Source organism: Melospiza georgiana, chromosome 10 (genome assembly GCF_028018845.1).
Source record: "Melospiza georgiana isolate bMelGeo1 chromosome 10, bMelGeo1.pri, whole genome shotgun sequence".
Classification (NCBI taxonomy): Eukaryota; Metazoa; Chordata; class Aves; order Passeriformes; family Passerellidae; genus Melospiza; species Melospiza georgiana.
In genome coordinates this window covers 1,083,199-1,108,019 of record NC_080439.1, presented here as the reverse complement: position 1 = coordinate 1,108,019, position 24,821 = coordinate 1,083,199, and the positions used below count along the sequence as shown (strand labels likewise).

Sequence of the window (24,821 nt, the reverse complement as noted above, 5' to 3'; positions counted from 1 at the left end):
ACCATCACCAAATGCCCTGCCAGAGCCAAGCTGCAGGACACAAACCATCACCAAATCCCCTGGCAGAGCAAAGGTGCAGGACACAAACCATCCCCAGAACTCTGTCAGAGCCAAGCTGCAGGACACAAACCATCCCCAAAACCCTGCCAGAGCACAGCTGCAGGACCACCAGCAGGTCCAAGGGAAGCACAGGGCCCTGCTGGGACACAGGAGGCACAGCCCAGCAGCTCTGCCACGGGCAGGAGGGGCTGGGAGCTCTGCTGCGGCCCAGCAGGGACAGACACACGGACAGCAGTGCCAGGACAGGCCAGCACTGCTCCCCCTGCTGCCGTGCCCAGGAGCACAGAGCAAGGGCACAGCACACGGCACACACAGCCACTCAACAGCACCCACCACTCCGTTTGGCAAAATATTTATTTATAATAAATCCGTCCCAAAGCGGTTGGTCACAAAGAATCGACTCCTCTTACACGGCCGGGCTGTAACAATGCTTTTGGTAGAAGTAAATAAACTGCTTCTTTTTCCACAGTGTACAAAAACAAAGAGACACCGAAATGACAGGTAACAGGACACGGGGGGCACCGGAGAGGCAAAGGCAAAGCAGAGGGGCCGGGCTGGCAGCGCTGGCACCGTCGTTTACCCGTACAGTCTGAGCCCTGGGCTGCTCCTCTGCCCCGGCAGGGCAGGCTGGGGCCCTGCAGCAGCTCCAGCCGCGCTTTCACAGTACTGCATGTCAACACTGGGAATGGTTTCTGATATGGTTTAGACTGCACACAGTACTTGGAGAGGCAAAAGGGAGCTACTCCCACTCCGTGGTTCCCGGCGGCTTCGACGTCAGGTCGTACATCACCCGAGAGATGCCAGGGATCTTCTTGATCTCTGCCACCATCTTCAGCACCACCTGTGGGGCAGGGCAAACACAGCATCAGGAAAACGTGTGTGAAACGGACCCAATGAAAATCTGTCACCCTGATTGGTTAAGATTTCCTGAGCCTTCTGATGTTTGCATTCTTGTAACGAGCTTTCTCACACACTTTCTGTAAATAACTCATTGTTTTGCATTCTTTTATAAAAGAAGAGAAATTTGATGGACTGTTGGTTTGTCCAGTGTCATTGGAGAGGTGGCACTCCAATCCACTGTCACTTTTGGAAATGTATAAATGTTAGGGCCAGAAAATAAAATTCCCTCTTTTCCACCCTGAGAACAGTGGTGTGTGCACTCGTGTTACTTCCTGTCCTATAAATGACAAAAATCACCCTGGAAAGGCTGGAGGGCAAACTGCTGACACCAGCTCTGCTGGACACCAGAGCCTGTTAGGACCAGCACTTTGCCACCAGACATGGAATAAAATCAGCTGGAAGGAAACCTCTGCTTCCCAGTGAGAGCCATCTTCCAGAGCTCACAATTAATCCATGTCAGCAGCAACATTCCAGGGGAGAATTTGATGATCCTGAGAAGTTCAGACTCCTTAAAAATCCCCCAGCTCCCAACACCACTTACATGACATGCTGTTCTGTTTATAGTGAAAACACAAATTAACACTGCATTGCTCTGCATAGAAAAACTTGATTATTTCCCCCATAAATATGATTACTCTCTATAACCTCTATTACTTAGCCATCACGCTACCACCTATCCTTAAAATGACCATTTTTCATTTTGAAGAATGCAGGGTTTTTGTTTGGGGGTGGGTTTTGTGGTGTTTGGTTGTTTGTAAAGACAAATGAATCCTCATTTTATACAGTGGGATAGTAGCTCACATGGCAACCTGAGCTGTTCTTTTCATGGATAGGCTGCCCTAAAGTAGAGGACTTCAATTATATACAATTACTAAACAATGCTCAGATGCTCCTCAAGTGTGTTTAATAAAAAGTCAATCCTACTCCTACAGTGCATTCCAGGAGGGACAAAGTACTTGACTGGACATGGATAAAGTTAGGAAAAAAAGAAAAGTTTGAACCTCACTCTTAAGCACTCTTAATGACCTACAGAGCAAACAGGGCACTGAGATGTTAAACTGCGAGTTTCAGTAAAAGCTAAAGTGCCAAAGAAAAGTAATTCCTAAATTCCTAATGTCAGGAAATTTCCAATTATGATGCAAAAATTAACTCCAAATCCCAGGAATGGCTGGGGTATTCTTTCCTCTTTATCTGGTTGTATTTTAGCTCAGCTCTGCTGCAAAGCCTTTGAGGTGCCATACCCACCTGCCAGCCCCTCATTCTGTTAGTTTTGCTTCCCAGAACGCCACAACTTTTTAATGATTATTTATAACAGAGAAAAACAGCAAGAAACTCGAGGTCAAGGCAGTGGGGTGAGAGGAGATGCAGTGAGAGGAGAGATGAGTTGGGAGTGGGGGCTGAGGAGGGACAGCAGGAGGGGAACAGGAGCTGGAACACCAAGGAACAATGAGTGCTCCAGGGACGAGCTCCCTGAATTTGGAATATGCATCCATCCAGAAGAGGCCAGCACAGAAAAAGTTGTATTTCTGTGTTACTTCCACCAGAATCACCTTTTGCGCTCTGTCCAAGATCATCAAGCACCAAAACCAAAATACACTGCTGTATTGATATGCAAATATCTCACGGGATAGACATGAAATAAGTTATGGTCAGAGTAAAGTATCCACACTGAAACCCACACGGGCTTTCCCCAGCACTTCCCAAACGCAGGACAGACAGTATTTAGAAAACCATCAATTGCTGTTTCTCAGCAGTGCAGCAGGAGAGAAGCCCAGGCACGTTCTGTGCTCTGTGCTGGGTGCACACAGGACCCCTCCTCGCGATGCCCTCACCTCCTCGGGCACCTCGGCGCCCGGCGTGGCGGCGATGCCCGTCATGAAGTCGCTGGTGATGAAGGGCCTGATGACCACTGACCTCTGGCACGAGGGCTGCTTCTGCAGGGGGTCCCGGTCGAAGTGCAGCGGGGTCAGGATGATCGGCATCTGGCTGATCTTCCCAGCATAGCCTGCAGCACACACGGGGCACACACGGGGCACACACGGGCACGGTGAGCGCTGCACTGCTCCCACCCGCGCCTCCCGCTCTGAGCCAGGCGTGCTGCTCACCCTGTGGGATCTGCTCCCTCATCCTATGGGATTTGCTGTTCATCCTGTGGGATCTGCTCCCCTCACACCCTGTGGGATTCTGTGCTCCATCCTATAGGATCTGCTCCCCTCACACCCTGTGGGATCTGCTCCCCTCACACCCTGTGGGATCTGCTCCCCTCACACCCTGTGGGATCTGCTCCCCTCACATCCTGTGGGATCTGCCCCCCTCTCATCCTGCGGGATCTGCTCCCCTCTCGTCCTGCGGGATCTGCTCCCCTCACATCCTGCGGGATCTGCTCCCCTCACACCCTGCGGGATTCTGTGCTCCATCCTATAGGATCTGCTCCCCTCACATCCTGCGGGATCTGCTCCCCTCACATCCTGTGGGATCTGCTCCCCTCACCCTGTGGGATCTGCTCCCCTCACATCCTGTGGGATTCTGTGCTCCATCCTGTGGGATCTGCTCCCCTCACATCCTGTGGGATCTGCTGTTCATCCTACAGGATCTGCTCCCCATCCTGTGGGATCTGCTCCCCTCACATCCTGCGGGATCTGCTGCTCATCCTATAGGATCTGCTCCCCTCACCCTGTGGGATTCTGTGCTCCATCCTGTGGGATCTGCTCCCCATCTCATGGGAGCTGTTCCTTCACCTCCTGTAGGATCTGCTCCCTCACCCTATGGGAGCTGCTCCCTTGCTCTCTTCAGCCCGTGGGATCTGCTCCCCATCCCATGGAAGCTGTTCCTGCGGGATCTGCTCCCCCTGGTCCCACAGCAGTGCTGCAGCTCTGCAGCTGCAAACCAGCACTGGGAGGGCCCTGGCACAGGCTCCCAGAGCAGCTGTGGCTGCCCCATCCCTGCAAGGGTCCAAGGCCAGGCTGGACAGGGCTTGGAGCAGCCTGGGATAAGTGGAAGGTGTCCCCAGGGCCTGGAGCAGATGATCCCTGATGTCCTTTCCAACCCAAACCGTTCTGAGATTCTATAAATTGCCACTTGAGATGATCCTCAGCCTTTGCAGGCACGCAGAAAAAATCCCAGCTAATCTGTGTTATCCCTGTAATTCACTGTGAATCAATGGAAGAGCCACTTTCCTTCCCACATCACATAAAACCAGGGGGCTTTATCAGTCCCCATATCAAGTCCAATAAAGAGATATTCCCAACAAAATCTTCGAAATATTCTTTGAACTATTCTTTGTCTTTGAAATACTTTTCTTTGAACAGTCTTTGAAACACTCAGGAGACAGCTCTCCAGTACTCCTGGCTGGTGCTGGGCAGGTAACTGCAGACATTTCCCTCATTTTCCAACATCTGCTCCAGAAAGGCAATGCACAGCTCCCCAGTTTCCCCGTTCCAAGGAGCTGAGGGTCCAAAATCCAGGTGTGAGGAGCTCCTGGTACTCAGCTCCCTCCCTGTGCCAGCCCTGGCCTGAGCTGCTGCACTGGGAGGTTTTCTCACTGAGCCACAACTCCTGGCTTATTTTTAGGAGCAATTCATTCACACGGAGCCAAGTGTCACCAAAAGTTAGCGAGACACAGCTACAGCTTTACCAACACAGCCAACAGTGTTATCTCAGCCTTTTGAGGTTAATTCTGTACAAACTCTGCTCACACAGCTCTGCAAACTGAGCATGGATCCTCAGAGAGAGGGATCTGCTGCAACTTGATTTATAGCAAATACAGGCAGGGCTGATGCAGTGCTTCCCACACAGATCACATCTCCAAAGGTAATTAAGTAAAGACCTGAGGAGGCTGAACCTCAGAACTGTTTATTCCCAGGCTCTGCCTGTGCAGCACATCCAGGGGACCCCACACTCCCTGGCTGTGCAGGGCTGGGGCTGCAGCTTTGATTTCAAGTTAAGAAATCTGAAACCACCACAGGCTGTGAGCATGATCCCCATGAGAAACCTGGTATCTGGGCTTTGCCCAGAACAAACACCATTTAAAAACCGTGTCAAGTTCCTTCACCTCAGGTAAACACTGAGCTCAGCAAAGAGAAGGGATCCGGGTGACTGGGTTGCCTGCACAAGTCTGCAGTGAAGCACCACAGCTTTGAGCTTCATGATGTGTCAGAAGCAATTCAGTCCCCAAAATCCCCTAAAATAAACTCCTGGCCTTTGGCTATCAGCTTCCACAAATTTTCGATGTCATTCCACTAACTGATCATATTTTTGGTCTGTCAATCCACTAACTGATCACTTCTTTGGAAATATCTGTCACAGACATCTTTTATGAAAAATCCTTTCCTTAGGATTTTTCCTCCTGAGAAGCTTAGAGGCCTCAGGAACAGAATGCAAACAATGGTTATCTGCTGCTGTGGAATGCAACAGGTGCATCTGGGATTGGTCTCATGTGGTTGTTTTAATTAATGGCCAATCACAGTCAGCTGGCTCGGACACAGAGCTGAGCCACAAACCTTTGTTATCATTCTTTCTTTTTCAATTCTTAGGCAGCCTTCTGATGAAACCTTTTCTTCTATTCTTTTAGTATAGTTTTAATATAATATATATCACAAAATAATAAATCAAGCCTTCTGAAACACGGAGTCAGATCCTCATCTCTTCCCTCCTCCTGGGACCCCTGTGAACACCATCACAAATACCCACTTGCAGATTTGACAGCACCACTCTGTGACCCCCAGTGTGTTTGCAGGGACCCGGGAGCACGGGTGTGACCCTGGCACGAGGTGGAGCACCTACCAGACTCCCTGAGAATGTTGTGAGCCTCGAAGTCAGCTTGCCGTAAAGTGCTGAGGACTCCCGTGGTCAGGAAGGTGGGGGTGACATCCGTGGGGGGCTCCTTGACAGGGGGCCCAAACACATACACCACCCTGCAAGACACAGGACAAACACAGAGCCTCCAGCTGCTGCTGCAGGGCAGCACAGAGCAGGGCAACAGCACCAGGCTCCATCCTGCTCACAGCCCAGTGAGCACCAACCCCAGTAAATGCCGCACCTCACTGTTAATGAGGGCTTCAGCACAGGGCACTAACTGCAATTTATGCATCTACAGAAGCCCATCTGCAACAAAACACCTCCTAAACTCAGAGCAGTCGCATCAGCTTCGTGTGTTTAATGTCATTCCTCGTGTCTCAGAAGCTGCAGAGCTGGAGTGGCCTCGTGCATGGGCTCACCACGAGGCGCTCCCAGCACTGTGTGGGCCTGCAGACACAGACCAGGAGCACCTGTCTGAGGCCCAAAACACACAGATGTGCCAGTCTGTGCTGTGGATTTCTGTGTGGAATGCAAAGCCAGCTGGGCAGGAGCCTCCTCAGTGTGCCTGGAACAGCAGAGGAGCCTGCAAAGAGCCTGGGGACAGCAAAGAGCTCCCAGAGCTGTGGAATGCTCAGGAGGGCACTGCCGAACCCAGCAGAGCTTAGAGCAATCAGCAGTGCTCTGAAGCCACAAACTGGCTTTTATTTTCATTTTCTGACACACTCTGGAACTGCACAGGCAATACTGATTTACGCCTTCTTTTGTCCCCTCTGCACTTAATTTAAACAGGTGCCTTGCAATTCCTGCTCTCACCTTTCAGAGTAAAAGCTCTGTCAGTAGGTGTCACTTATGTGAGAAAATGAAGTTTTGCTATAAGCAATTCTAAGCAGTTCTGGCAGAAATCCCACAGCCAAGCAAGGAGGGTATAATTCCCCAGAGCTGATTTCATGTCTCAGCACCTTCAGCTGCTGGGGAAGTCATGGACTGGAGTGGGCAGGAAATGTATCCTCAGAGAGCTCAGCTGACATCAAACCGGCCAGCTTTGGAGCCTCCCTGTGCATCAGAGCTGACAGCCCCTCACAAATCCCTTCCTGACACAAAGGCAAAGCAAAGTGCAGCACATCACAGCTCAGCCCCAGCCCGGAGCCTTGCAGAAGGGATTTGCATAAATTATAGTGGGGCTGCCTAATCCAAGGATATAGGCCAACAATTTCTTTTCAAGCTGGGAATAAATCCATATTTTGATTTATTGTGTATTTGTGACCTCTGTATGAGACACCTGTCCAACATATAAAAATATCACACCCCAGATTAAACATGTCTGCACATGGTGAAGTTCCACATATGAATGAGACAATTAAAAATAAAGACAGATCAATACTCACCTGTTGATGTTGTGGCACATGCGTGGGATGAGCCTGGCAAGGAACATCAGGGACTCCCAGTGTGGGGCATCCTTGCTGGAGATGCCACAGACGTAGCTGTAGGAGCGACAGTCACCCTGGGGACAGACAGACAGACACTCTGAGTGCCAGCTCTGCTGCCACAGCCACCCACAGCCCCTCCTGCCCATGCAGGTGACAGCAGCACAGCTGGGGACAACATTCAGCACACGCTGAATGCCCAGGACAGGCTGGCACAGCCCCTGCACCCACCAGAACAGGCTGGCACAGCTTTCCCTGCATTCCCAGCCCTGCAGCCACCAGGACAAAGCTGGCACAGCTTTCCCTGCAGCCACCAGGACAGGCTGGCACAGCTTTCCCTGCAGCCACCAGGACAGGCTGGCACAGCTTTCCCTGCATTGCCAGCCCTGCAGCTGCGCAGGGGCTCCCCAGGCCTGCCCAGCTCCCTGCACTCCTGGGACCAGCCCTGTACCTGCACTCCCACAGTTTTGATGGGCAGCAAGAAGGCATTCAGTGAATGTAGGCTGGTGATCTGCATCAGCTTCTCCTGGTCCTCCTCACTCGTGCACGCCTTCACCCTCTGCAGCAGCGTGTGGGGCTGCCAAGGATGCAACAAAACTTAAATACATTAAATTAAACACAGCTCCCAGCCCCTCAAACACACCCTGCACGGCACAAATAAAATTGTAATTTAAATAACTGTTTGCTTAGTCTACATTTACCCCTTGGAGCTATTTAAAGCACACCTCTCATCTGACAATTAAACAGCAGCTGAAGCACTTCTCTGTGATTACACTGAGTTTGAAGCTGAAGCTCTCCAAGGCCATAGGGAAAGCTCTTTTCCTGTGCTCATTTTCTCCCTCACAAAGCTGCACTTCCCAGTTTGATGGCACCACAGTTCCATCTTTTAAAGGAAAGGCAGATGGAAATCCCTGCCCTTCAGGATTTACCAAAAAGGCGCTGGAAGTTGTTTTGAACTCACACCTCAGAGCAGACCCCAATAATGCCTGACAGCCATCACAAAGGTCAGCACAGGCAGGAGATGTGGAAATCACACATCAGCCACTGGAAATTCCAGGTTTTGCATCAGGGCCAGCTCCTGGCTCCCGCACTTGCATTTACACATCCAGGGATTTTGGGGTGTGCAAACCCAGAATGTCACAGCTCCTCCAGGGAGGGAAGAGCTTTTCCTGTCACTGCTTGATCTCATCTGCACAGAGTTTAACTACAACAGCATTTGTTTATTATTTGAAAGGTAAATAGAGTTCTTGTTTCCAGGAATGGTTCAAAACACTTGTAGCAGTCACAGCACTATAAATTCCACTGAACAGCTTCAGTTGAGCTGCACTTGGAGGCAGCATTCCTCACAAACACAAACCAGTCCTTTTAACCTTTTAGCAGACTAAACCTCCTTTTAACCTTTCAGCAGGCTAGGCCTCCCTGCATTTCACTTCAGAACCATCACTCAAAATTAAAATTTAGGATTTCTTTACCTTCTTCACACTGGCAGAAAAATCTGCCACTATTTTCAAGATGTTGTTTGTCTCTGGGAAGTCTTTGCACACGTAAGGTTCCTCAGCACAGATCACTCTGATTGCTAGGCCAGGCCCTGCAAAGCAACATTGAAGAGACATTATACCAAATAACAGAAGCTGGTTTTCAGCTGAAAGGGTGGAACACTGAGTCAGTCACTGAGTCCTGTGCATTCTGACATTCTGTCTAAGCTTCAGCTGTCTAAATATCCTCAAGGACAGAAAGAAACCAACCCACAATTGCCAACTTTGCTGTTTTCTAGTGTTGGAAATGTTGAGTATTTACTTTCAAGACAGCAAATGCCCCTTGGAAAGGCAGGGCCAGAGCATTATTCCAGCTCAGATCCACGTGGCAGCTCAGGCAGAGCTCACTGCACTTACTGAGAACTTCTCCCACCAAAGCTCAATCATTAAACATGATGTATATTTATCAAGCAGCTCTCAAGCCATCTTTCCTGAAAGACTGTGCTTAAATGATATTTGAAATAGATTTTTTCGGTGTTTGAAGATCAGTTTTACACTGCAGTGACTCTGATGTGCTGAAGAGCACTGCTGTGACCCCCCAGCCCCATACCTGGGAAGGGATGCCTGGACACCAGCTCCTCAGGCAGACCAAGCTCTCTGCCCAGCACTCGCACCTCATCTTTGTGGAAGTCTTTCAGCGGCTCTATTACTTTACCCTAAAAAAGAAAAAGAAATTAAATAAAAGGCAATTTACACTCCAGCTCACATATCCAAACAAAAAGCCTCAAATGTTCAGGTTCTGGCACCTAAACCGGCCTGAGCTCACAGCACCAGTGCCAAGGATTCCACAAACACTGGAAAGAAATCCCAAGTGAATGTGGGCTTTGTAGAACAGCTGAGGACAGAGGGTGAGACCAGGCAGCCCCAGGTTGTGCCAGAGCCTGCGGCCCCAGCAGAGCAGACAGAGCTGTAAGGCCAAGCTGGCTCTGCCTGCAGGAATTCAGACCTTTCGTGTCCCTGCTGGGTGCTCAGACCAACCCCAAAGCCCTGAAAGCACTTTGTGCAGAGATCAGTGTTAGAAATGGGATTATTAGTTGTCTCCTGTGGGGAGTTGGTAACTGAGCACCTTCCAGATGGCTGGGTGGGTGAGGTCTCTCTGCTGTGCTGGATCTGAGTTTAACACAGTTAGAGAACTCACCATTCCAGAGCCAGAAAACCAAAACCAGGCAGCCTCTCACCTCTGCTTGACATGCTAACACTAACGAGCTGTGCACAGAAAGGTGTTTAAAGGGCTTTTTGGACTGCACATGAACAGGCCCTCAGTTGGTTTCTCTGATAAGCAGAAGCAATGCAATGAATTACAAATGACAATGGACTCGCAGGGGCCTTGTCAGAGCCATCAGTGGCAGTGGCAGCAGCAGAGTTGCTGGTTTGGTGCTGGCTGTGGCAGAGGCAGCAGCAGCCCCTGCTTTGGGTGCTGGGTATGCTGCAGTGACAGCACAGTCCCTGGTTTTGGTGCTGGCACTGCCACACACCCAGCAGAGGTGTGCCACACACTGTGGCAGAGGCAGTGCCAGCAGCAGCACAGCCCCTGTTTTGGTGCTGGCCATGCAGAAGCAGCAGCAGCACAGCCCCTGTTTTGGTGCTGTCTGTGTGGCAGCAGCAGCAGCACAGCCCCTGTTTTGGTGCTGGCTGTGTGGCAGTGCCAGCAGCACAGTCCCTGTTTTGGTGCTGGCCCTGGCAGAGGCAGCAGCAGCAGCACAGCCCCTGTTTTGGACCTGCCCTGGCAGTGCCAGCAGCAGCAGCAGCACAGCCCCTGTTTTGGTCCTGCCCTGGCAGTGCCAGCAGCAGCACAGTCCCTGTTTTGGTGCTGCCCTGGCAGTGCCAGCAGCAGCAGCACAGCCCCTGTTTTGGTGCTGGCCATGCAGAAGCAGCAGCAGCACAGCCCCTGTTTTGGTGCTGGCTGTGTGGCAGTGCCAGCAGCAGCACAGTCCCTGTTTTGGTCCTGCCCTGGCAGTGCCAGCAGCCCAGCCCGGGCTCACCTCCTCGCGCAGCTTGCGGATCAGCTCGGTGTCGTTGTGGTGGGTTTTGATCACCTCAGCCTTGCCGCTGGCCACCAGGGAAGCGCTCTCGATCAGGTCAGGCCTCAGGGTGCCCTGGGCAAGGAACACCTCCTCGGGCTTCAGGTTCATCTCCCCGATGACCTCGTTGGCAATCTGCAGCAGGGGCACAAAGAGTCAGAGCGCCATCATTTTGGGGCTCTCAAAGGTCTCAGGAATGAATGAATTTTACAGCGGGGAGCTGGAAAAGCACAACCAGCCAGCAAGCTCACGATGCCACTGTCCCACTGCTGAAACACTCCTGTAACCCCATCTTGTGCTGAGCAGAAAATGGAGAAAACGCTCCCAGAGCACAGGAACATCAGTGCCCATTAAATATTCTCCTGTCTTTCCCAAAGGTTTCTGGGGTCATCCACAGCTCACACAAGCACCCACTAATCAAACACCATCACTGATTAAACACTGAGATGTACCCAGGAATCACAGTATTTAGAACTTCAACCAAACAACAAGTAAGCATTACCTTAACAAAGGTGTCACCGATAATTTTCCTCTTTTCTTCAGGACTTGTAGTCATATTTAAGGTCTTGCTAATTCTTTTACGTGGAGTTCTGTCCTCATCTGAGATGGGCAGAGTCGTTGTGCCATTATAGAATGAATGGGCTGCATTCACCACTGCAGGAAATCACAGGGAGTTTTTGGGGTTTTTACAAAATCAATAAAGATTTTTGTGCAGGTTACAAAATAGAAGTTTCACTTTATTGCTTTAAAAAAAATCCCCAACAAATAAAAATAATTTCCTTTGACTATTAACTGCATTGAAAAGGGCTGCTCAATACCTCAAAAATTAATTTTAACAAGAGCCTTTTATTTCTCTTATTAACCTATTACTTTTTCCATATTGTGAGATTAGGCAGCCACAAAACTGGATGCAAGTCCAGTTCTTGCTTCCCTCTCAGATTATAATTTACTTGCTTTAAACAGTTTACAGACAGTGTTTCCCCAAGGCCTTTCTGCAACCAAAATTAAATGATGCACTATTTACTCATGCTACATTATGCCACTTAATTCAGAGAGGCTACCAACCCAGAGATCAGCTGGGAGGCTCTCTGGCATCCTTCACCAGCACTGAACTCCCTGACCTACACAAGGAGCACTTGCAGCAAAGGGATTCCCTCAATTTGCTCCTCTGGCTGCCTGCCAGAGCCCAGGTTTATTGCTTCACAGACTGCAAGAATAAGACATGGATTTTCCACTAAAAAAAACGATAAATGTAGAAAAATGTGTTTAGAATGCAGCTGAGGACACTGCAGCCCAGGCTGCACTGTGCCAGTGGGAAACACTGCTCACCCAGTGCCAGAACACAGGAGAGCCCCTGGGCAAGGCAGGGAGCCCCAGGAGAGGCAGCTCTGGCTCAGGAGTTCACCAGGCAGCACAAACTTGGTCTTCTCTGACCTCCTCACACCTGAGGTACCAAAACCCTCTGAGCCTTCTCATCAGCCAAGTCTGGGCACTGCCTGCTCTCTCAGGAACTCCCTCACAGAATCAAAAAGGCTGGAAAAGACCTCCCAGACCATTGAGTGCAGCCTTTGACCAATCAACACCTTGTTCTCAAAAGTCACCCCAAAACCATTAAAATGCACCTCTTTCAAAGCAAGAAAAAAATGCTCTGAAAGTAATTTTGCCTACAGTAGCATTCAGTCACCCAAACGAGCTCACAGCTGACAAAGAAAGAGACTCAGGATAAGGAATGAAGCCTAAAGTGTTAATCAGGATACTGGAGAAAATGAAAATGCAGTGCGGTCTGTGGCAGCTGAACAGGATCAGAGAAGTGACCAAGGCACAAATCCACTGCTCTGCTGTGCCCCACCTGCACACACACCAACATCTAAGGAGATGGGGCAGCTCACTGTGTGCCCCCATCAAGGAAACAAGGCCTAACACTCCAGGTTTAAGCTCTGTGCTCAGGTTCAGGTGGCTCCACATCACCGACCCCGCCTTGGTACCAGAGTCTGGAACAGCAGCTCAACAAACCCAACCCTAGGGGCAGGTTCTGGGGAGAGCAGCACAGGTGGCAGTGTGGGAAGGAGCAGGGAGCAGGAGGAGGTACCTTTGACGTGGATGCCCAGCTTCCTGAGGGCCTCCTCCACGGCCTGGCTCTCCCTCTTGCGCATGAAGCCGTTGTCGATGTGCACGGCGATGACCTGCTCGCGGTTCAGCGCGCGGTTCAGCAGCGCCGTGCACACCGTGGAGTCCACCCCGCCGCTGAGCAGCACCTGAGGGACACCAACAGCCTGTCACACCCCGCCACAGCCGGCCTGGGGGCAGGGGGTCAGCACAGCACCCGGGAGGGGGAACACGGCAGCCAGGAGGGTGAACACGGCACCCACCTGCACTGAACACACACTGCCCCAGCCGCGCGATGTCACACACATCTTTTATGAAAAACCCTTTCCTTAGGATTTTTCCTCCTGAGAAGCTCAGAGGCCTCAGGAACAAAATGTAAACAATGGTTACCTGCTGCTGTGGAATGCAACAGGTGCATCTGGGATTGGGCTCATGTGGTTGTTTCTAATTAATGGCCAATCACAGTCAGTGGCTCAGACTCTCTGTCCGAGACACAAACCTTTGTTATCGTTCTTTCTTTTCTATTCTTAGCTAGCCTTCTGATGAAATCCTTTCTTCTATTCTTTTAGTACAGTTTTAATGTAATATATATAGTAAAATAATAAATCAAGCCTTGTGAAACATGGAGTCAGATCCTCATCTCTTCCCTCACCCTCAGACCCCTGAGAGCACGGTCACAGCGCGACTCCCCCAAAACCTGGGCGTGCAGCACCCAAACCACCACAGCTCCACACACCAACCCCAGCCAGTGCAAACCAGCCCCCAGCTGTGCCCCCACTCACCAGGACCTTCGAGGAGCCCACTTTGTCCTTGATGTCCTGGATGCACTGGAGCTCCCTGTTCTCCACGGTGAAGGTGCCGCTGCAGCCCGCGATGTCGTAGAGGAAATTCTTCAGGATCATCTTCCCGTTCACTGTCAGGCTCACCTCGGGGTGGAACTGTGCTCCATACAGCTTTTTGGACTCGTTTGCTATGCCTGGTACACATGACAAAACAAAAATAGGCATAGCCAAGTCAAGCAGGAGACTCAAAGTGGCTCTTTGGGACTGGGTAACTGCAGCGGCTTTCAAACCCCAAATTCTAATGTCCCACAATTTCCTGTGACAATCTCTGTGTGATGTTAAAGCCCTGCTTTCAGCACCTACATTATTCCTGCTCAGTTGAACATTCATGCAATATTAAATACAGTAACAAGTTAATAAAGCTTTAATAATTAAACAGTGCCTGACTTGTACTGTGACAGTGCACAGCCCAAACCCCACTGGCACTGCACACCACAGTGCAGGTCCCCTCTCCCCCGCCTTAAGGGCACAGGAGATTTTATTTCTAAGACAATCAACACATGCATGCTTTAAAACAATATAAACTGTATAAATAATGTTAACTTTAACCACATTTAAATCAGGACCATTGCTTTTAAAGTCTATTTCTTTATAATCGTGACAGCTTGACATACAAACACACTCCAGAAATTGTTAAAACCAATCCATTTATTTGGCAATCAAATAACAAGGGCTATTACTCTGTTCCCATTTGGTTCTAACTCCTGTCTGCCATAATTCTTTACCAAACATTATCAGAAGACATTCAGGATAAAATAAATACCTGCTATGATGTTCCCAGACTGTGCCACCACTTTGAATCCATCAGCCACTTTATCCACGCTATCTCCATGAGTGAGGAGCACAAGCTCTTCCTTCTGAAGGCCTCTAAACCAGGATTAAAAACCAGAATCAATTCAAGGAAGAACAAAGCCCTAACTGTGCCTTTCCAAGAGATGCCCTGAGGGATTCCAACAAAAGCACATCTCCACAGACAGAGCAGGACATCTGAAATGTCTGCAGCATTTCCTCCCAGGAACAGCCATCTGCAGCTCTGAGATGCCTCCTGGGAAGCTGCCCAAGTCTCTGTCCAACACACCCCTCCTGCAGGAGGGAGCTGACATTGATTCTGAAGGGTTTGTGGGTTTCTCCTTACACACACCCCAGGACTGAGGTCCCCTCTGGGACAAGGGGAGCCACCTGGAGTCAGTCAGGATACTGGGAGTCTTGCTTTTCATTTCAACAAAGTGAACCTTTCTTGTTCAAAACTAGGTGTTTTCAGGGCAATTTGGGCACATCAGACAGCTCTGCAGGAGCCCTGCAGAGGGAAGGTGATAAAACTGGAGCACCAGGGATGAGTAAACTGTCAAGACTTTTCACAAGGAACTTGAAAGCCATCCACAAAATTATCAAGAAATCCAATTCTGGTTTATGAAACATCACAAAGCAGTTTTAAAGGAAGGTAGAAGAGGAATAGGTTTGGATTTTCTGTGCCCTTTCCAAAAGTGGATGGGCACCAACAAATACAAGAGCAGTGCACAGCAGCAGACAAGAGCTTAACTCAAATACTGTCAGATCATGGTGCACTTACAATGCCTCAGTGAAGACTCTGAAATAAGGAGTTTATACAATACTCCCAGCAAATACACCTGCTTTTTTAGAGCCAACTGGAAAGTTATTCCAAAGTATTTATTGCAGTGAGTAACCTGCTTATTTGTGACCACACTTGTAAAAGTTTTATTAGAAACTATCAGCTAATTTCTCCGTTAAAAAAAAAAAAACAAAAAAAAAAAAAACAAAAAACCTTCCCCTAATGCAGACAGCCCTTCCCAGGCTGATAGTGTTTTGATAAGGGGAAATGTGTGTGCACCTGAACAGTGAGCAGGTGTTGTCCAGGGTGATGCTGAACACTCCGTCCTCCCGAACGCTCTTCTTGTGCACCGTCCCTCCAAACACCTTGTTCATCATCTGAGAGCAAAGGGAGCCATGAGAAAACACCCCACCCTCACCTCCAAACACCTTGTTCATCATCTGAGAGCAAAGGGATCCATCAGAAAGCACCTCCCCACCTGCTCCATCCCTCACCTCACCACATCCCAAGCTATAAGGATTCCCTTCAGAATTCATTCTGGCTCTGTACTGGGCTCATTCCCCTCTGCCAGCACAGCTGGGGGCACTGCCACACACAGGGAGCAGAATCCCACAGGCAGAGATTTGCAAAATTATGTATATTCCATAGTGTGCAGCCCCTTCCCTCAGAAATGGCTGCTCTGCAAACCAGCTGAGTACCTGAGGCCACATCAAAAACTTAACTTTATTCCCTTGGTTTTATTTTTGGAGTAACCCTGGAGAAGCCAAGATGCAGGATCAGAAGTCATGCACCTAAAGCAGCCCTTGTCTCCCTGGAAGTTGGTTTTGCTCAGCTGGGATCTATAAGATCCCTGCAGGCCCACCAGAGAGTCTCCAAAGGGAAGTAAGGGTTATTTCTTTTTTTTGTGAGCCCCAGGTGGATCCCAGCCCTGCCCAGCCTGGCCTTGGGCACTGCCAGGGATCCAGGGCATCCCTGTGCCAGGGATTTCCCACCCTCCCAGGGAAGAGCTTCTCCCTAATCACTAACTCACATCTGCCCTCCTTCAGTTCAGGGCCATTGCAAGGTAAGGCAGGGCCAGGAGAGGAGCACACAGCAAGCTCAGCTCATCCTGGACACTGCTGTGGCTCCCCCAGCACTGCCCCTGCAGCCCACGCAGAAATGAGCCTCAAGGAGGCTGTGGGCAGGCACATTCAATGGCTGCACGGGCTCCTGGAGGTGCTTCCCAGCCCCAAGGACCCTGTGCTGTCCCCAAGAGCACCTGCATGCCATAGCAGATGCCAAGCACTGGTTTTCCTATTGTGAATATGGCTGGGTCGAACCATGGTGCATCTTCTGCATACACAGAGTTTGGTCCTCCAGATATGATGATGGCTCTGCAGACAGAACAGGAAGAAATCATTAATCCAAACACACTGGTTACCTTGAAATCTATTTACTGTAAGCACTGGCACTGTCTCATACCACTCTTAGAACTGACACTTTCTAACAGACTTCATTTTAACACAGATATCATTACATGTAATTTGATTTTTGCTGTCAGACCCAGCAGGTTTTCAGGCAAGGATTTCCCCAGTTTAAACAAAGTCAAATATAAACCATCATAAAAAGTGTGTATTTTAAATTTCTCATAGCCAACCAGCAGCTATGATAAGTGAAGCAGGATGGTTGGGACAAATGTAGAGTATTAGCACCAAGATATATATTTTTATATATGTGTGTGTATATATATATACACACATAATTTACGAAGTCTGTGACATCTAGAGACCTGCAGTCAAAAAATACACTCCCTAACTCCTAAATCTGCTGGGAAAAAAGTCCCTTCATCCACTCTGGTTATGCAGAAATGGCATTAGCAGCAAGCTGAGAATTACAAGCACAATACACGTGATCATGTAGGGTTTGGAGTTAATACTTCACCCTAGAAAAGAAAATTATATTATCTCAAAGGGGAAGAGAGAGTTTTTGCAAACCACAGTGATTTCCAGGACCATGAACTGCAGAAGCACCAGTTGGGCAACACTTCTGGCCTCGTGCTGAGATGGAGCAGGGCTGTACCAGACCTTGGACTCAGAACTGTTTGTTTCACAGAGAACATCAAACTTGTTCTGAGCCAGGAGTGCAAAACCAAACCAGACAGGACGTGCACAAATGGGATTAACAGAGCAGAGTTGTTCTGGCTCTGAGCAGCAGGAGCAGGAGCTGTGCTGCCCACTCCTGCCCGTGCCACCAACAGGAACAGCCCTGCGGGACCAGCCTGGCACCAAGGCCACCCGCAGCCCCTCCAGCCAGGGGGATGGAGCTGGAAGGGGCAGCATTTGCTCCCCTGCCTGCTGGCATCTCCAGGCCGGCTCTGGAACCAGCACAGCTGATGTGGGTGCAGTTTTACCATCCTGAAACCACCCTGAAAGCTTGTCCCTGCAGCTCCTGCACTGGCACTCCTGTGGTCAGCCTGGAGACACAGTGCATCTCCTGAGCCTGGACTGCCATGAAGAGCCTCAACTCCCCTCTGTGGCTGCTGGTGCTCCTGCACAGAAGCAGTTAACACAACAACCTATTCTAGTAAGAAAAATAGGTTGCACCTGTAATAACAAGATCTGTCCCATAAAAATCCACAATGAAAAACGTAAACACCTGGGTGAAGAGAGAATCTTAGAAAAATGTAAACACCTGGGCGAAGAGAGAATCTTACCACGCACACACAAAAACACCTTTGAACCAATGAATTGGGCAAGAAAACTACCAGCCACTTGGAGCTGGACACAAGGTCTGTGACAATTACATAAAATGAGTTACGTGAATAAAGAAATGGTTTTCCCTATGTGAAGAAATGGAGTTCTGTGCGCTTTATTGCAACATCAGAGCTACTGCTCAGGCAGTGAGCATGGAACAGACGGCAGGGAATGACCCAGGTGGCGAGCAGGGAACAGAGAGCAGGGAAGGGGCAGGAGGGTGAGCAGGGAACAGGAGGATGGCAGGGAAGGGCAGATGTACCTGAAGCCCTGCTCGCGGATGGCGAAGGCCGGCGTCTCCAGCGGGAAGATCTCGGACTGCACGAAGAGCTCGCGCACGCGGCGGTCGATGACCTTGCCGTACTGCGCGCCCGCGTCCAGGATCACCACGGCGCCCTCGTAGTGGTGCTGCCCATCCTTGAGCTCTGCCCCGGCGTTCTCGGGCTGCCAACGGCAATCCCATGGCGTCACCCACAGCAGAAACCCCATGGAACCGCTGACACCCACGTCAGAAACCCCATGGAACCGCTGACACCCATGTCAGAAACCCCATGGAACCGCTGACACCCACGTCAGAAACCCCATGGAACTGCTGACACCCATGTCAGAAACCCCATGGAACCGCTGACACCCATGCCAGAAATCCCATGGAACTGCTGACACCCATGCCAGAAATCCCATGGAACTGCTGACACCCACGTCAGAAACCCCATGGAACTGCTGACACCCACGTCAGAAACCCCATGGAACTGCTGACACCCACGTCAGAAATCCCACAGAGCCACGCACACCAGCAATCCCACAGGAATACCAACACCCACATTAGAAATCCCATGGAACCACCAATACCCAGGTCAGAAATCCCATGGGGTCACCCACACCCACCCAGCAATCCCGTGGGGTCACCCACACCCATGTCCCTCCAAGTCACCCACACCCACTCAGTAATCCTGTAGGGTCACCCACACCCACCCAGCAATCCCACAGGGTCACCAAGGGCTGGCAAAGGCCCCTGTGAGTGGCCAGAGTCCAGCTGTCCACCCAACCCCACCACTCTGGTCACCACTGAACTGTGCCCTCACGTGCTGCTTGCACACATTTTCAGAACCTCTCAGGGATGGTGGCTCCATCACTACCCTGGGCAGCCCCCCAAATGCTTTACAAACGTTTCTGTCAGGAAATGTCTCTTGATATCCAGTCTAAACCTTCTCTGGCTTTACACTGGCAGCCCACTGACTAAGCCAGATCTCTTTAACGACTAACATGTGCAAGGCTTTGCTAATTAGCTATGCTAATTTATGATAAAAATGACAAAGACCAGCCAAGAAACTTCAAAATACAAAAAAACAAACAAAAAAATAGTGACAATTATAAGGAGCAGTTGAGGCACTGGCGAGATAAAGGTGCTGGACACCAGCACAGAACATGTACCCCAAGCAGACACACAGACACGACAAACCAAACAGGGCACAAATTAGGGAAGAAAAATGCTAATGATCTAATGAAGGCAGAGCTTTCCACAAGCAAGAGCTCATATGCCCTGATCACCATCTGCAGCCTCTCCATCTCTTTCCATTTTCCAGTTCCACACAAACCCCAGCACAGCCCATGAGAACTGAGAGCACCAGCCTTTTTCTCAGGCAAAACAGCACAAAACCAAACAAAAAATGTTTTCCCCCCGTCACGCTGGCTCGTATGCTGAACTTCACTTGACATTACCTCCTGGAGAGAATAAAAAGGGGAAATTGAGAACAAATGTCCCTGCTAAACGATTAAAAAAAGAAAAAAACCCACACATTTTGAGTGCAGCATTTGAGCAGACTGCACATCAGGACAAAGCAGTGGTTCCCTCTGAGCCCCTCATGCCTGAACTGCCTGGCCAACTTCAGCCAAACCTGAAAGAGTGCTAAAATACACAAGGCCCAGTTTCCTCATTTAAAGAAACTTGTGGGGAGAGCAGCTATTCCATTGGAAGCATCTCCAGGGAAGAATCAACAGCCATGCTGCAACACCAAAAACCTGCTGCCTAAAGAACTGAATTCTGTCAAGGTGTTCTTCCCCTAACTTAAAGCTTACCGTGTCCATGCCAATGTAGCTTGGTGAAGGACAAACTGGGAAGGGTTTTGCTTTGGCAAATGCTGCCTCCAAACACCTTGGAGCTCCATTTCAAGTTTTCCTGATGGCAGGCTGGAGTGGTTCTGCTGCCTGCTCCAAACCATCAGAACCTCCAACCCAGGACTGGCCTGTGTTCCCATCACTGCTGCTCGGCCACGTCCACCTGGGGCAGGAACTCAGCCACAGGTGATTCTGGAGAGCATCACCCTGCTGGGACACAGCCTCCCAACAAACACACTGGAAACGTCCAAAGTTCACACCAGCTGCAAGAGGTTTTATCTTAATTAAAGGACATAAGTGGGGGAAAAAAAATAGTGCTAAATCCCTCAAAAGCCTAAATCCAGGTTAAACTCAGATGTTTAATTTTTGCCCTTCAGCTGGCAGCCAAGTTGCCTGATGGAGAGCTCTTAATGACATTTAGTCCTAGGTTACACAACAAAAAGTGCACATGCTGGAAGAGAGCAGACTTCAGCAGCCTCAGCGCCAGTGAGGCAGAGTCACCAGAGCTGTCCTCCCTTCCAAGGCAGGGAGGGAATCACTTTTACATGTGATTTACATGATTCTGGGCATTTTCACCTGGCAATTTCTAAATTAGCAGCTCCTGCAAGACAGACCAATATCCTCGTGCTTTCCTGAGCCCATCTTGGGGAAAACACTATTCCTGGCAGTGCTATGTTTTTATTTCAAGCCTTTAAGTGTTTCAGAGCAGTAGGTTGTCTCATTTAGGGCCAGAGCTCTGCAGCCTCCTCACCAAAAAAGACTAAACAGAAGGTACTGTTGGTGTCAGCTCAGCTGGACTGACAGCCAAGCATCCACACCTGTAGCTGATAAATAAATAAATCTGGTTTTCAGTGCCCTGCCCCGAGATGCTTTGGGCGGGCAGGTGTGGTTAATGGGGGCATGAGTTAACAGGTGGGAGGGAGACAGGAGCGTGAAAACAGACAGAGGCTGAAGTTACATCAGGAGTAGCTGTTAAAGCAGCATGGTTTGGTCTGTGTCCTGAACCTGCACCTCCCTCAGACCCCAGCAGAGGCAGGACGGCAATCCAGACTCCTCTGAACTCACCAGACAAGTAGAATATTCAAGGGGGTGCAGGACTAAGAGAGCCCAACACACACCACCACAAATCACAGGCAAAAAGAGGAAAGGAAAAAGGGCAGAAAAGTCATCACAGGATCTGGCTTCACTTATTTAAGGGCACAGTTCCAAGGCTAGGGGTTTTAAACCCCAATTTACCACGGGAAACGTCACTTGAAATCCAAAAGGAACAGATGCTGTTCCTGTGCAGCCAGCACAGCAGCTGAGCCCTGCACACCAGGGTGTGCCAGCAGATTTAGAGGACACCAGACAGCCCAGCTCCTGCAGGGACAGACGGGGCTTATGGGGCCAGCACCTCCTCCTGCTGGGGCTGACAGCCTCCGATGAAAGCTCCTTTCCCCTCAGTGCAGGTACAACTAGAGCTCCTTGTCCTCTGGTCTATCACACAAAAGTCAGGAGAACGCTCTGGTTTGAGACCGGCTGTGGGAGCTGCTCTGACGCCTGTCCCAGGTGGCACAGGGCAGAGGCACCACGCTGCTGTCCCAGAGTGGGACTGAACACAGGGCTAAAAGCGTGGGCACGCTGAGAGAAGAAAGTCTCCATTCAGCTAACTCAACTCACAAGTCACCCTGAACACCACAGACCTGGGACACGGCACCAAGGTGCCACCTGAGCTGTGTGTCACCCCAGCTGTGCTGCCAGCCTCATCGCCACCTCAGCTCCACCACGCTAACACTGGAGGGCAAAATCTTCCATCACTGCCGTTCTTCTGTGCCAAAACCAAATGATTCCAAGTTCTCCAGTGAGCTGAGGTAGAACCGGAACCAGGCTTGAGTAACCAGCCACGGACACCACAAATCCTGTTCCTCACATACCTACCTAGTGCCTTAAACTCAGTGTGCAAGCTCCTAGCAGCCCACTTGTGCAGAATCAGGGGATTTTAAACATTTCACACACCCACATGCTTGCAGGTTGGTCATTAATGCAATTTATAAACCACATTTCCATACAGACCGGTCCCATTCTGGGTTACTGGAAAGAAGCAGCAGCTCCTCTGTCCGAGCCCCTGGCCCTGAGCTGTCACCCACACTGGTAACTCAGGACAAACCTAAACCAGGACCTTGATTTTGCACTTTCAAGCCAGCACAGGTTTTACAAGAGTTTAACTGTTTCCCTGTGGTATTGAAATTAAGCAGGTCTAAGAATACTCACTCGTATTTCACAGCATAACAGGAAAGCAGCTCCCTCAAACTCAGGCCATCCCCAGGAGCAGGACAAGAGCCCCAAATCTTTCTATCAGGGAAGCTTTAGCAGACAGGTGTGAACTGCAGGTGTGGGTGGGCTGCAGGAGGAGCAGGAGCCTTTCCCTGCACAATCTGCTCTCACTCTGCAGGATGAGCCGGAGCTGCACATCCCATAGCCAGGGGAACCAGAGCTGCACATCCCATGGCCAGGACAACCGGAGCTGCACATGCCATGGCCAGGGGAACCGGAGCTGCACATCCCATAGCCAGGAGAGCCGGAGCTGCACACCCCATGGCCAGGGGAACCAGAGCTGCACATCCCATGGCCAGGAGAACCGGAGCTGCACATCCCATGGCCAGGGACAGCCGGAGCTGCACATCCCATGGCCAGGAGAACCGGAGCTGCACACCCCATGGCCAGGAGAGCCGGAGCTGCACACCCCATGGCCAGGAGAACCGGAGCCCCAGCAGCAGCCCCGGCCAGGAAAGGAGGCTCTGACAACGGCCGGGGAAAAACGGGCCAGAACACTCACACAGGGACAAAGCGAGCACTCAAAACCCCTCCAGAGGCACAGCTTCTTGCAAACGAGATATGGAGCCGAGAAGGAGGGAGGAGAGGAGCAGCCCCGGCAGGAGGGGAGGTTGCGAACATGGCCAAGGGAAAGCGTGTCAGAAACTTACAGGGGACCAAGCGGGCTCCCAGAGCCGAGCGCCCGAACCCCCGAGACATGGATTTTCCCAAACTCGGTAAAGAAACCAGAACAAGTCCTTTATCCCGCCACAGCAGCGGCTGGAGGCAGCTCGGTGGGAAGTTGCATTATCAGAAAGCGCTAGAAGTTCCCGCGGCGCACGGCTCGCTCCGTGCCCCGCTGTGCCCGGCCCACACGGACACGCGGCCCCCCGTCCCCGCAGCGGGACACGGGCGGTGAGGGGACACCCGGGCCGGGGCTGGGGCGGGGAGCCCTGCCCGTGCCGCTGGATGAACCGAGCCCCCGGCCCCGCTGCGAGCGGGGACACGGCCGGGCGGGGTTAGGGTTAGAACAGCCCCGCTCGGGGGGTTAATCAGTTTATTAATGAATTAGCCCTCCGCGAGCAGCCGGGGCTGCGGCTGCAGCGCGGGCGGTCTCGCTCCCCTCCCGGGCCGCGGGCCCCGCCATGTGCCCGGGCGGGCCGGACCGGGCCGGGCCGCAGCCCCGCGCCCCGCGGCCGCAGCACTGACCTTGGTGTCCCCGTTGCACAGGGCCATGGGGGCGGCGGGCAGCGCGAAGAAAGGGCCGCGAGGAGCCGCGGCCGATGAGCTAATGCCGCCCGCGGGAGGAGGAGCCGCCCGGCACGGCCGCTCCGGCGGAAGGGGAGGAGCGGCGGCGGGGTCAGGGGCGGGCCGGGGACACGGCGGGGACACGGCCCGAGAGCCGCGCACCCCGCGGGCTTTGGGGTGTGACAGCGCATTTTGCTCTGTTGTGAGGGTAAAGACAATCAGAGCTCTGCAGTGAGTGGGGTTTGTGCGTGACCATCCTGTGGTACCATGGGATCGCTGCCTGCTTTGCGCTGGGAGCTTAAAGCCCATCGCGTCCCACCCCTGCCATGGGCAGGGACACCTTCCATCGACCAGGTTCATCCCGGCCTTGGACACTGAACCTGCTGTGGCTGCTGGGTGAATTCCCCAGCGGACACCGGAGAACGTGACTGCGTCCGTGGAACCCTCCTGGAGCGGTCCCGGGGCCGTTTTGATGCCTTTCCCTGAGCATCAGTGTAAATAAAAGGAATGACGGAAGGGGTGAATGAAGGAATTCTGGTTAAGGAATTCTGATTCTGCTGTCAGATTCCAAACAGTTCTGACATGAGGTTGATAGAAATGTACAAGTTTTGTTCAAAGTCGGGCTTTCTGGTCTGTTGTTTTTTTGGGATGTGTCATTCTTTTACAGTTCTATTTACATTGGCATTCAAGCAGGGCTATCTAAGAGCACATGGCACAGGATTGTGTCCAGACAGGTCTGCAATATCCCCAGTGAGGAGACTCCACACGCTCTGTGGTCTCTGTTACAGTGCTCGCAGCAAAGATCTTCCTCCTGTCGAGGTGGAACTCCCTGGGCTCAGTCCCGGTGCCATTGCTGGGTCTCCGGAGCAGAGCCTGGGCAGAGCAGAGCTCTGACCCTCCCTGCACCCAGGGACAGATTGGGACAGCGAGGGCTGAGGGTTGCTCTCGAGGCTGAACAGTCTCAGCTCCCTCAGCCTTTCCTGGGCCCGGAGGCTCCAATGATCCCGACCCGCATGCGACCCCCGGTGCCGGTTCCTGTTCCCGGTTCCGCTCCTGCTGCCCCCGACTCGTCAATCACGGACAGGGGGGCGTTGCCATGCATGACGTCACTGCCATTGCACCAATGGGACGCAGCCACGCCTGGCCCGCGCGGGGCGGGGTCGTTCCCTCAGCGCGGCG

At 51.3% G+C, this 24,821-nt stretch overlaps 1 protein-coding gene across 1 annotated transcript; it reads right to left on the bottom strand.

Annotated features, from left to right (window-relative positions):
• Positions 1–399: 399 nt before the first annotated feature.
• Positions 400–23,719, bottom strand: GMPS (guanine monophosphate synthase). The gene is made up of 16 exons (XM_058031454.1): positions 23,604–23,719; positions 18,250–18,431; positions 16,514–16,628; positions 15,535–15,632; positions 14,449–14,552; positions 13,626–13,819; positions 12,827–12,992; positions 11,240–11,391; positions 10,699–10,872; positions 9,267–9,372; positions 8,654–8,769; positions 7,633–7,758; positions 7,143–7,258; positions 5,743–5,873; positions 2,793–2,965; positions 400–901 (listed from the first exon to the last, which is right to left on the bottom strand). Exons 1-16 carry the CDS (start codon positions 23,628–23,630, stop codon positions 800–802), a joined length of 2,082 nt encoding a protein of 693 aa, XP_057887437.1. The 5' UTR covers positions 23,631–23,719; the 3' UTR covers positions 400–799.
• Between the last annotated feature and the right edge of the window lie 1,102 nt (positions 23,720–24,821).

Coding starts and splice junctions, on each gene's coding strand:
- GMPS (XM_058031454.1), bottom strand. CDS start 23,630: ATGGCCCTGTGCAACGGGGACACCAAG. Junction 16,629..18,249: donor ATCCGCGAGCAGGGCTTCAG/GTACATCTGCCC, acceptor TTCTGTCTGCAG/AGCCATCATCATATCTGGAG. Junction 13,820..14,448: donor GTCTGGGAACATCATAGCAG/GTATTTATTTTA, acceptor CATGTGTACCAG/GCATAGCAAACGAGTCCAAA.